Source organism: Carassius auratus, chromosome 6 (genome assembly GCF_003368295.1).
Source record: "Carassius auratus strain Wakin chromosome 6, ASM336829v1, whole genome shotgun sequence".
NCBI classification, from domain to species: domain Eukaryota; kingdom Metazoa; phylum Chordata; class Actinopteri; order Cypriniformes; family Cyprinidae; genus Carassius; species Carassius auratus.
The window spans coordinates 16300147-16315955 of NC_039248.1; the positions used below are offsets into that span (position 1 = coordinate 16300147).

A 15809-nucleotide genomic window follows, 5' to 3' on the forward strand; every position below is an offset into this window, starting at 1 on the left:
TAGTCAAATTCTACTTGCATAAATGGTTAATACATTGATTGCATTACAAATACAACACCTGTATGAGCACAATGAGGGTTAATTTGAATAACTTGTTGGCTGCTGCTTAGATGCACTTTTTTTGGTAAAAATGTGTCTGAACTTCTATGGTACCTGTGCTTCTTTGAGATAAAAAGTCCTGTCTTCCTTTGATATCCACCATCCTTATGTCAGAGTGAGTGACAGCTTGGCTGACAGGGCGGGTAGAATTCCTGAAATTGCCAGTGAAAATCCTTCTTTGTCGCAATCTTTCGCCCTGGGCTGTAGGTGTCAGAGACAAGAGCCCAACTGCTTTATGCCAAATGTTTATCAAAGCTACTGATTAAATGCTTTGCTCATCGTATTTTAGTGCAGTAAAGATCAAATATCCTGCCCAGCCTTGGAACGCAACTAAAGTTTGAGAGAGAAAAAAGAGAAAATGGCACATAATACAACAAATAAATACATTTTCAAGGTCCCTGTGAAATGCATGACCATTGCTCCCAATGTTTTGTCACACAAAAGCACCACACAGAGTCTGAGATCTGTTGTTTTTCCCACTTCAACTATACGTTCACTCAATCCATCCCATCTTCTCATCGCTTCCTTTTTCTTGCTGGAGGTAAAACGTCTGACTCTTGTGGTCAGTGCCATGACGGCTTCCTCTGGTCACAGCTCTGTGTTTTGTTTCAAAAAGGCAGTGCAGTGCGGGCGAGTGAGTGCCCTGCAGTGGCAAGCCTGGGGCCATGTCAGCCTCAGCTGCTCCATCACCAGGAGACTGGCCTAACATCTCCTGACTGCACTTTGCTGTGTTTCCCTCATATGGTCATATCACATCTGCCCACTCTCCTGTGACAGAACCAGCACTTCCAACTTTAAACATTTTGGAGCTATCTCCACCTTTCCACATTTTCAGCTGTATATGAACAATGTTTGGACATATTTCCCACAGCCACTGCAAGCTGATATTAGGTACCAGAGCCAGTTACAACTTCTGGTTCTTTTTTTCTTGTTTTTTTTTTTTTTTCTTCAGTCGGTGAGAACGAGGCCTGCAGCCCTCCTCGCCCCCCTTCCAGCAGCTCTTCCTCCTCCTCACCACCGCATTTGAATTTCCAGATAATAGGCTTTGACTTCTGGCTGCACGTTTATAGGTCTTTTCATGTTATCTGCTTAGCTCATAGCATGGAGCTCAAGAACACAGACTCCCTGTGACAGGCCAGCCAGTCAGCCAGGCAGGCCTGTCAGGAGCTCTCATACACTAATGATTTCCCTTTAGTCTATTTTCTGTCTCATTGGCCGTTTCCTTCAAAAACAAAATTGCTCATTTAAATTCTCATGCCTGGGGCATTTTGGTCTTCAAATATTGTTGGAAAGTGAAAGGATTAGGCAAAATATGGTTTTTAAAATGTTAATATATTTTCTGGTTCACTTTCTCCTCTGAGGCCAATTAGGGAATTTCTGCTGGCTGCATTAATGTCAAACTGACATTCCCAGCTATAATTACACTGTGCTTGAAACCTAACTTTCACTTGTAGGTAGATGAGTGTGCTTGGCAGTGACATGGAAACTCACTCCGCCAGCTTTTGATCATTTAATCATTGCTTTGCTTTCCGCCCTCTTTTTTTTCACCCCTGCTCCCGCTCATTGATGATTTCACCTTTATTTTCAGTGTTGCAAAATGCAGTGTTATCTCTCATTACTCGCGCCAGTGTTTTGCCGGGGTTCATTAGTGACGTTCTTTCTGCTCCCTTCAGGTGCAGCAGCCATATGCACACTGTTTACCCGCTTGATTCTCAATTTACATTGCGTTGTCTTGTGTTGTTGCCGTGTTTCTTCTATCGCACACAGTGGGCACGTAAAAGTGAACGGGCCGACGTACACAGCGCAATGGGTTGTATAATGAATGTAAATGCTCTTCCTCCCTGCCAAATGTCGCTAAGCTGCTATACTGTAGTTACAATACATCATGACTCGATGATGGCGATTAATTTGGGTTACATGTGTATTTTATGAAAAAATAAATGGCATTTAATATAACTTAATAACGTATACAAATCACAGTTTAAACGAAAGGTTTGTTTAAAATGTGATTTGTAGGTCTTATAGTAAGCCTAAAACAAATGGATAAATATCTACAAGTTGCTATTGCGTGTACGTTATTAATGGAATATTATAGCCTATTATTATTAAATGCTATTAATCTCTGCACAGATTTTTTTCTTTTGTATATTCAGCTATTTACATTAGCAAGGATTTCGTTTTGCTTCATTTAACTGTTATTAAAATGGGCAGCGAACAATATTTTTGTACATTGCGTATATTCTTATATAAACGCACATTTTTTTCAGTTATTTCATTTATTTATTTGTAAGGTGGCCTTGTTAAATGAATGCACCATACAGCAGAAACACTTACAAATAAGCCAATGTTTTGTTTTCATATGAAACGTATTTAAAAAAAATAACTTTTGAAATAAAAAGAGCCTATTATGCATTGTTTTGCAAAGCCTGGTTTTGAAAGCTGAGTCTGCCATAAGTGCCGAACTAATTTTGGATGACAGCAGTGAAGACCTCCAGCAAACACACAGATAGGCCTATCCCTGATTTAGCCTCCAAACATTCTGTCAGTGTTGATGTTGATGTTGCCCATCACTGTAATAACGTGCGAACGGTTTTAAATCTGACTAAAGCAGTGCTGGACAATCTCAATCTGGCTTTTGTTGCTTTGAAAGGAAATCATTTTCGCGTCTTGCTCAATTGCTCGCTCACCCCTTGAGCAATGCGCAGATATCATCACCCCCCCCCCACCCCCCCCACACTCCCCTTTCTGTCTTATTTCCTCGTGATTTTTTTGCGCTTTTAGACTTCAGGTAATAGGAAATGGCATTGACCCCTCCTGATCCCCCGATTACCTTTGTGAAGCGTGCACGCGCCACAGAATCACACGTCATGAGGCGGCTCGAAGCCATCAGCACGGATCAATCACGCGCTCAGCCGCGCGCAGGAATGCAGCTCGCGGACACGGTCAGAGCCAGCCGCGGCCCGAGCTGATTGACAGCTCTGGTAATTAGGTGATTGTAAAGACCCTTCTGACTGCTAGAACAACGTTGTCAGGGCCGGTCTGTGGCCGGAGCGCACAAATCAATGTGCTTTCCTTGAGCAAACACTATAGAGAGCAGAAAAAACTAACAAAGAGACGCGATGTGGGGATGGGCACGTGTGATGCATATGTCATCGTCGCTTACCAAATTTACATCGTAGTTCTTGGATGGATTGCTGTTTTACGTAAACAAAACGAGACAGAGACTTAGCTGATGACACTCTACGCGTTATCCCCGTCTCCCGCTTTCACACGCATTTTAACATTTGATTTGGGTGTTAAATTAAAACTGTAATTGATGTTCATCTAGGCCATGGGCCCTTCTCCTTCTTCTAGGCTTATTATTTCCCTTCCTTGTTTGCCTTTGGATTAATACTAGCTGCACTTCAAATTAAACTTGAATGTCACATGTTTTATTACAGTGTAAATTCAAGCACTGTTGAGAGGAAGAGGGGGGAATACTGTTAAGATCTAGTAAAAACTGTAATATTGGGATCCTGAAAGCCACTGCTGTAAATGTCACAGCTCACAGAGAGCACCAACCTTCCATACTAGAGCTTCGAAAATAAAATTTCCTGTTGAGTTTTGACTTTCATAACAATTTGTGTGTTAGCCTTTTCCGGTCCGCTCAAATAGAGATGTTAGACATGTTTAGAGAGAGACAGCTCATTTGTCTTCTGTCAGACCCATGATTCTCTGATTAAAGATGCATTTTCGTGTGAGACCGTGTTCTGTCCAATGCGTTCCCTGCTTTTATGGCACTTGCAAATGAAACACAGATTAATACTCAATACTTAAAATTGTACACATAAAGATTTGTAAATTAAATTATGGTATAGTAGGTCTCACTAAAATAGCTTGTCGCATGCAAATAGGTAATGTTAATAAATTATGTTCTTTCTAAGTAGCCTAGGCCACTGTATATTCTATAATGTCTATTTTTGATAGCATTCTTTAAATATCTTTTAACTCAAATTCTGATTATTACACCCGTACTGTTGTGATTTCATCAATTTCCACAGATCCTACACTTCCTGACAACTAAGTTGTCTTTAACATCGTGATTCAGATTAGTATTAATTACAAGCTTTTTTATTTATAATATGCATGCATGAGGGGCCTTCTGTGGTATTTACTTTTTTATATCTCACATCTAGCTAAGTCTTTCATTTATATGAACACCTATAGACGTATAATTGGCAAAAGTATAATTAATACAGTTCACGTTGAACAGATCAGTTAATCAATTAAAATCTGTTAATTTGGGGTTCATGCGTTTGCTTATTTATTGCCCCATAATTTATTACTAATTGCATAAACTTTCCCTGGGTTATGAATAAACTTTAATACAAAATACATCATAATCATAGTGCAACAGTAAAAGCATCACTGATTAGCCTATAGGCTACTGCATTTATATATAAAAAATGATATTTTCAACTTTGTTTTTTTTCAATCATGTCTTTTTCAGATCATTCTGAGATTTATTATATATTGCATCAGTATTTTGTATTTACGTTTGATAAATGTAGCTTGCATGACAAAGTGAAGCTGTGTGTCTGCAAACAGCGCGAGGCCTTCAGCACTCGCGAGGTGACAGTTTCAACAGAAAGCCGTGAGGGCAATCAATACAGTGCAAACTACAATTTCACCGTCCGATCATCGACCATCAGCCCCGGCTGATCAGATGATACCCTGACTGGTTGTATTCAATTTGTTCCAGCGGCGCCCTTAAACCTAATAAAGCGATTGATTGAGGCTCAATGAGTTGCAGCAATTAGTGAACTGTTAATGAACACGCTGCTGGAGTCTCATGAGATTGACTGGCGTGATCAACCATCGCTTTGATTTTCTTCAACGGAAAGCCATACATTGCCAATAGATCGCTTTCACATATCTTGGGGCAAAACACATTTCACTCCTCTAACTCAATTAAATAGTACATTTGAATATATATAAAAGGGCAAACATATCTGTAGGCTATGGCAGCAAATATTATATGGCCAAATTAGTATAGCCTATGTAGAAACCTTTTCTAAACCATAATTTTTTTATTCTATTTTTTTTTTTCGAATTGAAAATAGTTTTTTTTAGATATTCATTTGTAAAATATTCATCAGACATCAGTTCAGAATAGGCTACAACCTTAACTAGCCTACAGTGTATATTAATTTTTTAATGTAGCCTAACCACCTCAGATATTCAAGACACCTATTAAAGCATTTAGTTGGTAAAACTTGATGTTGATAGCCTATGTGTACACAGAGAGGTTTTGCCCTGTGTTAACCAGCAATCTTCAAGCGATTATTGGCAGGAATTCTGAGATAGCTTTGTCGCCGCCTAGTGTTATTCCCGAGCGTGTGTAAAATCATGTCAGGGAGTGCGTGCTGTACAAGAATTAACCAATTAGCCAAGACTTAACTAATTATTTCAGTTCAGTATAGAATACAGACATGTTAGGAATGACAAGCTAACAAGCCAAGCACAATATTTATATAGGCCTAATTCAAACTGACAGTTGTATGCATGGATATACTACAGCATTGTATATTTTTTTCGTTATAGTGTTTAGTCACCAAATCTGCAGAAACTTCTAGCTAGATTGTTACTATTATGTGTAACAGGTCAGCTATTAGGTCGTCACAATAAACAACAAAATACAAGAACATTTAAACAAAATGTTCTTTTAAATAACATATTTTTTTAAGACAGTCTCCAGTACATTCATGTAAATCAGTATGAATTATTAAACAGGCAGGACATTTAAATAGTTTGTTGATTTTTTTTTTCTTCACCCCGGAGAAACAATTTTATACGAATAGAGGAACATGTACGAAAAACGAACATGCGATCCATTATATTTTTGATTGCAAATATTTTAAACAGGCTTTCCAATATATGTTCAAGGAATCCTTTACAACAAAACAGACAGACACATAAAGGCTATTAGCCTATATAATCAACTTAAGTTATAATTAAAGCATATTCCAATAAATAATAATGATACATCTATGAACATATATTAACACATAAAACTGTTTTCTAAAGATTATTTATTTCCTTTTTGCGAAAGAAATTAAAGCGGTGCGCACAACAAACCTAAAAGATGACTCCCACGTCGCTCAGCTAAAAATTAGAGGTTAAAGAATCTCAGTTCGGTCCGTTACGGGAGGAGGCTGCAAACAGGTTTGAGAGCACAGTGGTGATCCACGGTAGCAAGCCTTCGTAAGAGAACGCAGCAGCCGACATAACCAGCTCTCAGTCCGTCTGTTGGAGAACATGTAAGCATCCATATATATCGCATCATCGTCCTCCTCTCAATATAAATATACGCACTATGTGGCATATAAAACATTTTAAATGTAACTCAAAATTAACAAATAAAAATCCGGCATTAAACAGTGTTGTAAGAGAATGCTTATTTTATCAAAAATATATTTCCCTCTAATGTTTAACGAGAAGTAAAGATTTAAACTTATAGGATATTATTCGTTTGTAGGATACTTAATTTCTGCTCATCAATCTGAAAACATTTCCATTTAGCACACTTTGTCTTCCCGTGTACAAACAAAGTGAACGAAATGAAGCCGATTTATAAATCTAGAATATGCCCAGGGTTTATTTAGAAGAAAATAGGCAAGATTCGAGTCGGGCATATGTCATGTACAATATTCGACATCATTTCATTCCCTTGAGCTATTTAGAATCAGTGCTTTCACTCAAAGGCCCTGACACACACAATGACTATCAGCTCAAAACGGGTTTATTTCTCTGTGCTCTTAAAAGAATAAATGACACAATTTGGTTTTGCCAATAGGGATTATTATTGTGATGTTTTATTTTGGAGAAAAAATAAACTGGAAAGATGAAAAAAAGAAGAAAACAAAAATATATAAGCTGATACAAAGCATAGGCTATGTAATTAATTAATACTAAACAAGTAGGTAAACAATGCAATAATTAAACGAAGTTAACAATTAAACAATGCAATCATTAAACAAAGTTCACAATTGAATTAATAAACTCTTTTGATATTATTTTGTAAATTATATGTTTACATTTGAATTGACGGAAGATTGAATGCTATAATCACAGAGAAGGATACATGATTAGTTAATCGCTTGAAGAAATTAGGCTACCGAACTTTAGTGAAATAATTTTGTGGAATGTCTAGTAATTTCACGTCGTCGTTGTTATTACTGTTAGTTTTAGCAACACGCAATATGTGTAGCACGCACAAAATGATGTAAAGTGTTACCATAAACATATTTATGTCTAATGAAGATGCCGTCCGAGACATTATAGCGGAGGGAAGGTTTCAAACGAGCATTGCGGAATCAATGAGTGGCTCTAAAGTGTAATGATGAAGTAAAAATCGCTGATTGGACAGACGCGTGACCATATAGCCAATGAGAGGAGAGATGGAGAACACGAGGAGTGTATTATAATAAAGGAGAAAATATGACGTCAATATAGGAAGTCGTTGTAGAGCAACACTACAGCGATTAGTGGCAAAAGAGAGCGTGATGTCGAGGAGTTAGAGCATCCCAATCTCTCCACACCTCAACTTTGAAAGAAAGTTCAGTAACCATAACAAAAGGACGTGGACTACACAGATCCACTTGCTTTCCACATTTCACCTTGAATGTAACAACATCTTGGAGCGCAGGCTATATTTCTCTTTTTCTTTGCGTAAGTGCAAGGATTTTTTTTTATTATTATTTGCGAGTAGTGTTTACTTTGTACTTTTTCGGGGCTGTTTTATTGCGTTAACCTTTGAGTTCTGTTTGTCGTTTCGTTGATTTCGATTAGTTTTTTATTCTTATTTTTTACAAAATTGAACAGGAAAGTTGTTATGAAGACGACTTAAGTGCTCATCCTTTTCTTGTACTATGGAAGGATCCAGTGGGTCTAGTTTCGGAATAGACACTATTTTGTCCACAACCAATTCTGGCAGCTCAGTACTGATGAACGGAGATTTTCGCCTCGGTGACAGTAACAGAACAGCGGATTTCAGGAGCCAGGCGACCCCATCACCATGTTCGGAGATAGACACTGTGGGAACAGCCCCCTCATCCCCGATCTCAGTTACGATGGAGCATCCCGAGCCGCATCTGGTCCAAGACAGCCTTCAGCATCACCATCACCATCACCATCATCACAGTCAGGCTCAGAGCTTGCAGCTTTCACCCCAGCCTCATCCGCTCGGTCAGGCTGGCTGTGCCCCCAGGACTGCCACCTCCTCCTTTCTAATCAAAGACATTTTGGGCGACAGTAAACCGCTAGCAGCGTGCGCTCCTTACAGCACCAGTGTACCATCTCCACATCACAGCCCCAAAACAGAGAGCGGAACCGCCCCGGACGGCATCAGGCCCAAACTAGAGCAAGATGAAAACAGAAGCAAACTGGACAAAAGAGATGACATTCAGAGTGATTTAAAATGTAACGGTAAGAGTGCGTTTTCCATGCAAAATAAATCCATAGCCTAAATACATAAGAAAAACTTAGGGTAGACCTTTAGATCACAGTAGCCGTTTGACATTTATACTTTTTGGTAATGTAGCTAATAGAATCAATTATTACGAGCAGTTTGAAATTCGGAAAATTGTCGTACGGTGTACTTAATTATTTTTCACAGTAATATGAAAATTGCATTGTACCGCAAAAATAAAAAAATAAAAAACAACCATTAGTTAAGAGATTACAAAAATAAATATTATACATTTAAATGTCTTAAAAAACGTTTATGAGCTGTTTAATATTACAAGCATGTGAGTTTAAAGAAGTATCTTTTGCATTGTGACGTTGAATCGAATTTAATTAGGGATATTTTTTTTATAACTAATTGGTCATGCTACATCAAATAAAGTAACCATTTGACAAAACGTATTGTTATTATTATTATGTTGTTGATTGGCCTGTAACAATTAACGTTGTGGTTCAACCGCTTGAAATTATTCAGTGTATTCAATGCAATACAAAATACACATAGGATAACATTTTTACTTATTATCATTATTTAAAAAAAAAAAAAAAAATCGACCTCTATATTTAAAGCCAAATAAATAGCTTTGTTTTTGTCTGTGTTTTCAGCAATAACCAGTATTACAATACAATAACAATATCGGTAGCCGGTCACTGAGGTTATTCTCTGATATTAGCATAACAGATGTAAAGGCTGGTGAATTTTGCCCGGTGTGGGATCCTCCCTAGTGAGTCAATTAGAGAGATTATTGTTCTTCCTTGAGGGGGGATCATGGAGCCCAGCAAAAACTGCTACAAATAGAGATAGATTGAAATATCGATCCTGCTCGTTTTGCTGTAATATTTTCGTTTTCATATACGAGCGACCCAATTTATTCGGGAGATAAATCTGTATATTTTTTGTAAAAAAAAAGAAAAAAAATATATACAGATGAAGACCCTCTTAATACTCATATTGGTTGCTATTAATACCAAGACGAAATAATCAGACATAACCAGATTTAGATGTGTGCATGTAATCGAGGCCTAGGCTCTAAAAACCACAAGTTCCAAAAATATTTTTTTTTTAACACTAATTACTAAATGATTAGTTTGTGTTTTCATTTTGAGTATACCCATTTAAAGACTATAGAAATGAACAACCTCTTTTATAATACATTTTCTCTCATTTTAATTTTACTAACTTCTTTAGGAGCAAAAGAAGAGGGCGATCGGGAAATTTCTAGTTCGAGAGACAGTCCTCCAGTCCGCTCTAAAAAACCTCGCAAAGCGCGGACGGCCTTCTCCGACCATCAACTTAACCAGCTGGAGCGCAGTTTCGAAAGACAGAAATACCTCAGCGTACAGGACCGAATGGACCTGGCAGCAGCCCTAAACCTCACAGACACACAAGTCAAGACTTGGTATCAAAACCGACGGTAAGTTTCCATATAACATTTATGAAATATAATAATAATGTTTTTAGATCTTATCTACATTTGAAACTTTTATTCTATCATTTATTAGTTAACATACTATTTTCTTTCTATTTTCTTAGGCTTTTATTATTATAATAATAATTATTATTATTATTATTATTATTATTATTAAGCGAGCATTTCAATAACTGCAACAAAATATATGAAAATATAATCGTTTTAACATTCCGTCTGAAATTAATTTGACAGCTTTGTCATAAACTATTTTAAATAATTTAAATGCTGGTCATAAATAACGCTTACTTTAAGCAACTCAAATATTTTCTGCCTTTTTCCCTCCTTAACAAATTTTAATTTTGAAACAATGCTCATAGTTATAATTTCATAGCTATAATTTCTTATAGCCTAACTATTAGGCTAATATATTTTAGGCAACGAATTTTCGTCATGCGGCGTACTTGTAGAGAGTTCACCGAATTCTAAATGCATCGGAAATAATTATTTAGTCAAATTTAATCGGGTAAAAAAATTATTAGTCACAAACAATTAGCAATATTCTGATGTATTTTACACACCAATTCGGCCCAACGATTTTATTTATATGATGTTTCCCGATATTTGTTTTGTACCAGAATCCAGCATTCACTTCTCGAACACTTCTCCAAAAGGAGCCATGTGGAGAGTTTAATAATTGATTTCTTGTATTTTGATCTCATTACAGGACGAAATGGAAGAGGCAGACGGCTGTCGGATTAGAACTGCTGGCTGAAGCTGGAAATTATTCGGCTTTACAGAGAATGTTCCCATCTCCGTATTTCTACCACCCGAGTTTATTAGGTACCGTGGACAGCACGACAGCGGCCGCCGCCGCCGCTGCCATGTACAGCAGCATGTACCGGACTCCGTCCACACCGCATCCATCTCTCCAGAGACCGCTCGTCCCCAGAGTGCTCATTCACGGCCTGGGGCCCGGGGGACAACCGGCACTGAACCCGTTAGCTAACCCAATACCGGGCACACAGCATCCTCGGTAAAACGAAAAGACACGGGGGGACAAATGTATCACACGTGATGTGACAGACTGCGCTGAACTTTCACAAGACGCATTTTCTCTCCAACACTGAGAGACGATTTTATCGAAGAAAAAGATGTATTATTTAAAACGGACCATTTCTGACGTCTAGGCCAGACTAAACCAGACGAGCCTGTGACCGTGACAGTAAAAGGACTGTTCATTGTCAGATTGTTTGTTTTGTCTTTTTTTTTTTGGTACAAATACACTTATACTAGTACATACGCTTATAAAGTTTATTAGATCAAAATGGGTGAAATAAAGACAAAATGATAAAAAGCTAATGTCAGACGATTTCTCTTGAAAGGGGCCGTGTTTACTAATTTAATGGGACCTTTTTAGATCTGCTCTGTGTTGATGAAAATTTGATCCCAAATAACAGCACAATTCAAGAAAGATCCATTATAGTGAATGGCTTTTAGCAGCAGGCGTGTTGATTGTTTTTTTCTGGATTAAAAAAGAAAGAAACATATAATTTAATTTAATTTATAAATCTACATCTGTAACATAAAGGTCTAAATTCTAATTCAAGATAATATCAGCTTAAGAGGACATAACAAATCTTGTTTTGTATATATATATATATATATATATATATATATATATATATATATATATATATATATATTGTTAGCCTATATAAGCTACCTTTTTAGGGAACAACATAAGTTCTTTGTAAACTCTTTAAACCCGTCTGAAGTCATTAGCATAGGAGTGTATTCAAGTAAGGCTCGGGACCGGTCTGCTATATGAGAATAGATGGTTTGACGCATTTGCTCTGGGAATGGCGAAGCTGCTCCAGGTCTGGCAGCTGTTCTGTGGGAGAACCGCCACGGACAGACAGCAGGCGTGAGCTTTCTCAGCGTGAGTCAATTAAAAGAAACATTTCATATAAACAATTAACCTCTGTGGGACTCTCCCGAGATTAATATTCGCTATTCGTCGTTCGTGCGAACACATAGGATAATGCTGTAAAGAACACAACCACACAGAAACCCACTTTCCTCATTTAGCCTATTTAAAACAGGACTAACGATGTATAGCCTACATAAATATTATTACTTTTTCCCCAGACAAATATGTTTTTCATTCCCAGTTCGTGCTAGTCGTGCACTCAATAGAACAGTTCTAACACTAAGTTAATGAGCAAAAAGGTCTCAGTGAGTGGATGTGTATAAACGTGGTCTAAAAAGAACAAAAGGAATTTTAAATAAGAGACGCTGCCAATTCGAAATTAGAAACAAAGGATTCTAGCCAAAGATTACACAATACATAATACATGACCGCAATATTTCGTATCGTAGAATAAAACCACAATTTTAGTTATAGAAACTTAGGCCCACTCCCTTGGTCAGCATTAGGACTATATACACGGAATGAGAGAGAAATAAACCAAACATAAGTAGCCTATAAGTAATCACGTGGGTTTTCTTAGGGGAATGTAATTAAGTGAACATTACAATGCTTTTCTTTTTTGAGCACGATAACATCCCCTGGAGGACTGAATAGACTGCAGGATCGAATAGCCTCAGGGCGCGTTTGTTTTGGTTCCTCTAATTGGAGAAAAGGCTGCTGATTTCTGCGCTGCTAAATTCTTATTAAAGCCAAGTTGCCCTTTGCTATGTGGTTTGAAACAATATGAGATGGGCACGCCAGTACGTCTTACATTTTCTCCAAAATAAGACCAAAAAAAAAAAAAAAAAAACTGTTCAGAACTCTCTCAAAATGATATCACATAGGCCTATGCAAACAAAGCGTAGCCTATAGTGTGAAATAGGCACAATTTTGAAACACACAAACACAAGGAACGGATTTTTTTGTTGTTGAATTTAAGGGAACTAAATGTTTGAATTTCTTTCTAAATTCTAAATTCCAAAATTCAAAACTGTTAAGCTTTCGCATGTCGACAAAAGTTATGAATACCCTCTGTAGAGCTGGATTCTTTAGCTTTTGCAAGATACGCAATTTTAAAGGCAATTGGAATAATTTCTAGACCATTTTAGAAGCCTGTGTTCAGCTGAAATGCTAGTGCCCGTCTTGCATGCACTATAAGTGACCTCATTTAATATGGACCAATAATATATCACCAATCTTCTTGCATCGTCTGAATCTCTTGTAATGAATTAAAAAGTGATTTTTTTTTTCTTTTCTTCCGTTAATTGGAAACGCATCAAAGAATATTAGGTTAGAACCGAAAAAGTGCTATATCGTAAGCAAACATAATTTAATAATAATAATAAAGTCATCCGTAGACTAATGTTCCAAATTATGGCATAGTAAATGCTTTTACAACGCTCATAATTGATGCAGATGAGTTGACATTGAGTAATGATAAATTCCGACGTTCCGCACTCTTCTGCAATTCAGACGAAGTGCCATTTTAAAACGCTTCTATATTTGTAAGGCTTATCGAAATCGGAGTGGCTATGAATGTTTATAAAAAAAATAAAATAAAAAAATAAACCTTTCAAGTAAATCCTTTAGACAGACAAGATACCTCAAAAGTGCAGTTTACAGTTTTTGTATTCATCATTTGTAGTGGAAACAGTTGACATATGTCGTTTATTTTTCCTGTTCGCCACCAGCAAGTTGAGTGTGGAGACAATAGCCTTATGTTGTAATGCTGAAAGTGTAATATCAATTTAATTCTTAGGAAGTGATGCTTGATAGCATCCTCTAAACATTACGGGGCAGTAAATGCTCAATTTGCTATGGCCTTCTGACCTAGATCTGTTCAGTTTTATTTAACCCCTGGTTAAAATTGACTTCCAAAGGGCGGAAATTAGGGAAGCCAGGGACCGCTAACGAGCAAGGTGAGAGGAGGGGTGCTGAAATTAAAAGAGGATGTTCAGACCTTTCATTTACATGACACACATTATATGAACAGATTGCTGCAAGGAATTGGTTTGTTCTTGTTGCTTCCAGGAGCCCAAGTAAGGATTTGTAATTGCCACATTTTCCAGCTGATGTCATGTTAGGGATGCCTTACTTATTATCCTAATGAGGGAAACGCACCAGCTCTCCGAGGCCCTCTCATTACCACATTACTCCCTCGCACTTTCGTAACGCGCCATCTTTCATACTCAAACGGCAGGGACGTATCTAGACGAACTTCTCGAAGATGGTCACGTTGCAAGGTCACTCACTGAATCGTTGAAAGGTAACAATCAGTCGTGTGGGATTTAAATGACGCACCCAAGGCCCGAGTCATCGCAGTGCCTCGCAAAACAGCACGGAAGCGCCACATTAAACATCTGGGTGTCCCTTAATTATCGTGGGTTGGATTCTTAATCTTGCCCTGTGGTGATGGTGAGGTGTCAGGATGATGAATTTTAAGATGGTAGGTTGTCAACGTGTGCATTTTCAAAGCAGGCTGAATTTGGAGGAACGGTTGTAACAAGGTTAGAATCGTTTAAAGTGTGAAAAGAGGATTTCTGCCAGGAGGCAGGAGTGGTTGACAGGCATCGTGGTGCACCTCTGCGTTATTAGCAAGTTTTAGAATTTTAGTGAAGGTGTGAAATGGACTAATACCTTTAAAGATGCTTTTCAGATGCCTGGTTATCATGATTAAGAACTACCTGTCCCTAAACACTCAAATGATTCATGAGCACTCAATTCAACACGCACTGTTTTTTATTTATTTATTTTTTATCGAGACCCACTGCTAATATCCATGGCCACATTGCTTTCTAAAAACTTATAAGCAGAAAATCTGACAGTTATCTGGCAGTATTAAATAAAATAGGAACTGCAGTGCCATTAGATTACACAACAAAACTTTTTTTTTTTTTTTTATACATTTTTTATATATATTCTTAGTAAGTGCAATTTTTTTATAAAATTGTAAAAAAATAAAAATAAAATGACAACTCAATTTGATGTTAGAAAAATATCGACACATCGATATGTATGCCTCATCTAATATATATTCATTGTTGACTTGATAATGCTATTCAGAGCTGATGGGCTGGAAGAATGTGTAAAAATCTGGCACCAAATATATTTCTCACCAGTTATCAGTTCAATCATTAGAGCAAATGTCTATTTGGGTATTATTCACAGATGATGCATGTGAACCTGCAGAGAAATAACTCAAAGAGAAATAATAATTATAATAATAATAATTTCACATGTATATACGCACGGAAGGACTGTTGTACTGCAGCTCACCTGGTTGTGTTTAATTCCTAGAGCAGACACAAAGTATTGACATATATACCAAAATCCATTACCAAAAAACCTACTTAAACTTACACCATGCATAGTGTATAATATGTTCATATACACTATGTACAAGCATATGAATTGTTAAGTGGATGAATTTCATAAGATCATACATTTTTGTCATCCAAGGTTTCAATCTGAGGGTCTTTCTCTCTCCACTAAGTAATTAAAACTAGGACAGTTGAGTGCATTACGTGTCCAACATTTGTTTTCCAGTTAATTAAGTGCATTATCCGGGTATTTAAAAGTGCAGCCTTTTGTGTGTGTGAAGTTATAAGTAAAATGTTATTTCTATAAATCCCATAGTCCTCACTTCACTCAGTCTTATTTAAGGAGGAAACTTATTACAAGTGTCCTGAGCCATCATTTCTTCAACCCTTTCCTGTCTAAGTTGAAACAGTCATCTTCCTGTTTCTGTCGTGACATTAATGCTCATCCATGACACTTCTGCTGAATGATGCATTAGCTGAGTGCTATCATGGTTTAAACGCTCT

The 15809-nt window shown here is 37.2% G+C and overlaps 1 protein-coding gene across 1 annotated transcript; it reads left to right on the top strand.

Moving 5' to 3' along the window:
- The first annotated feature begins 7569 nt into the window (after positions 1 to 7569).
- On the top strand, positions 7570 to 11370 carry LOC113098481 (barH-like 2 homeobox protein). The gene is made up of 4 exons (XM_026263593.1): positions 7570 to 7809; positions 7963 to 8565; positions 9794 to 10019; positions 10741 to 11370. The coding sequence occupies exons 2-4, from the start codon at positions 8010 to 8012 to the stop codon at positions 11051 to 11053; spliced, it is 1095 nt and encodes a 364-aa protein (XP_026119378.1). The 5' UTR covers positions 7570 to 7809; positions 7963 to 8009; the 3' UTR covers positions 11054 to 11370.
- Positions 11371 to 15809: the final 4439 nt, after the last annotated feature.

Coding starts and splice junctions, on each gene's coding strand:
- LOC113098481 (XM_026263593.1), top strand. CDS start 8,010: ATGGAAGGATCCAGTGGGTCTAGTTTCGGAATAGACACTATTTTGTCC. Junction 8,566..9,793: donor GAGTGATTTAAAATGTAACG/GTAAGAGTGCGT, acceptor TAACTTCTTTAG/GAGCAAAAGAAGAGGGCGAT. Junction 10,020..10,740: donor ACTTGGTATCAAAACCGACG/GTAAGTTTCCAT, acceptor ATCTCATTACAG/GACGAAATGGAAGAGGCAGA.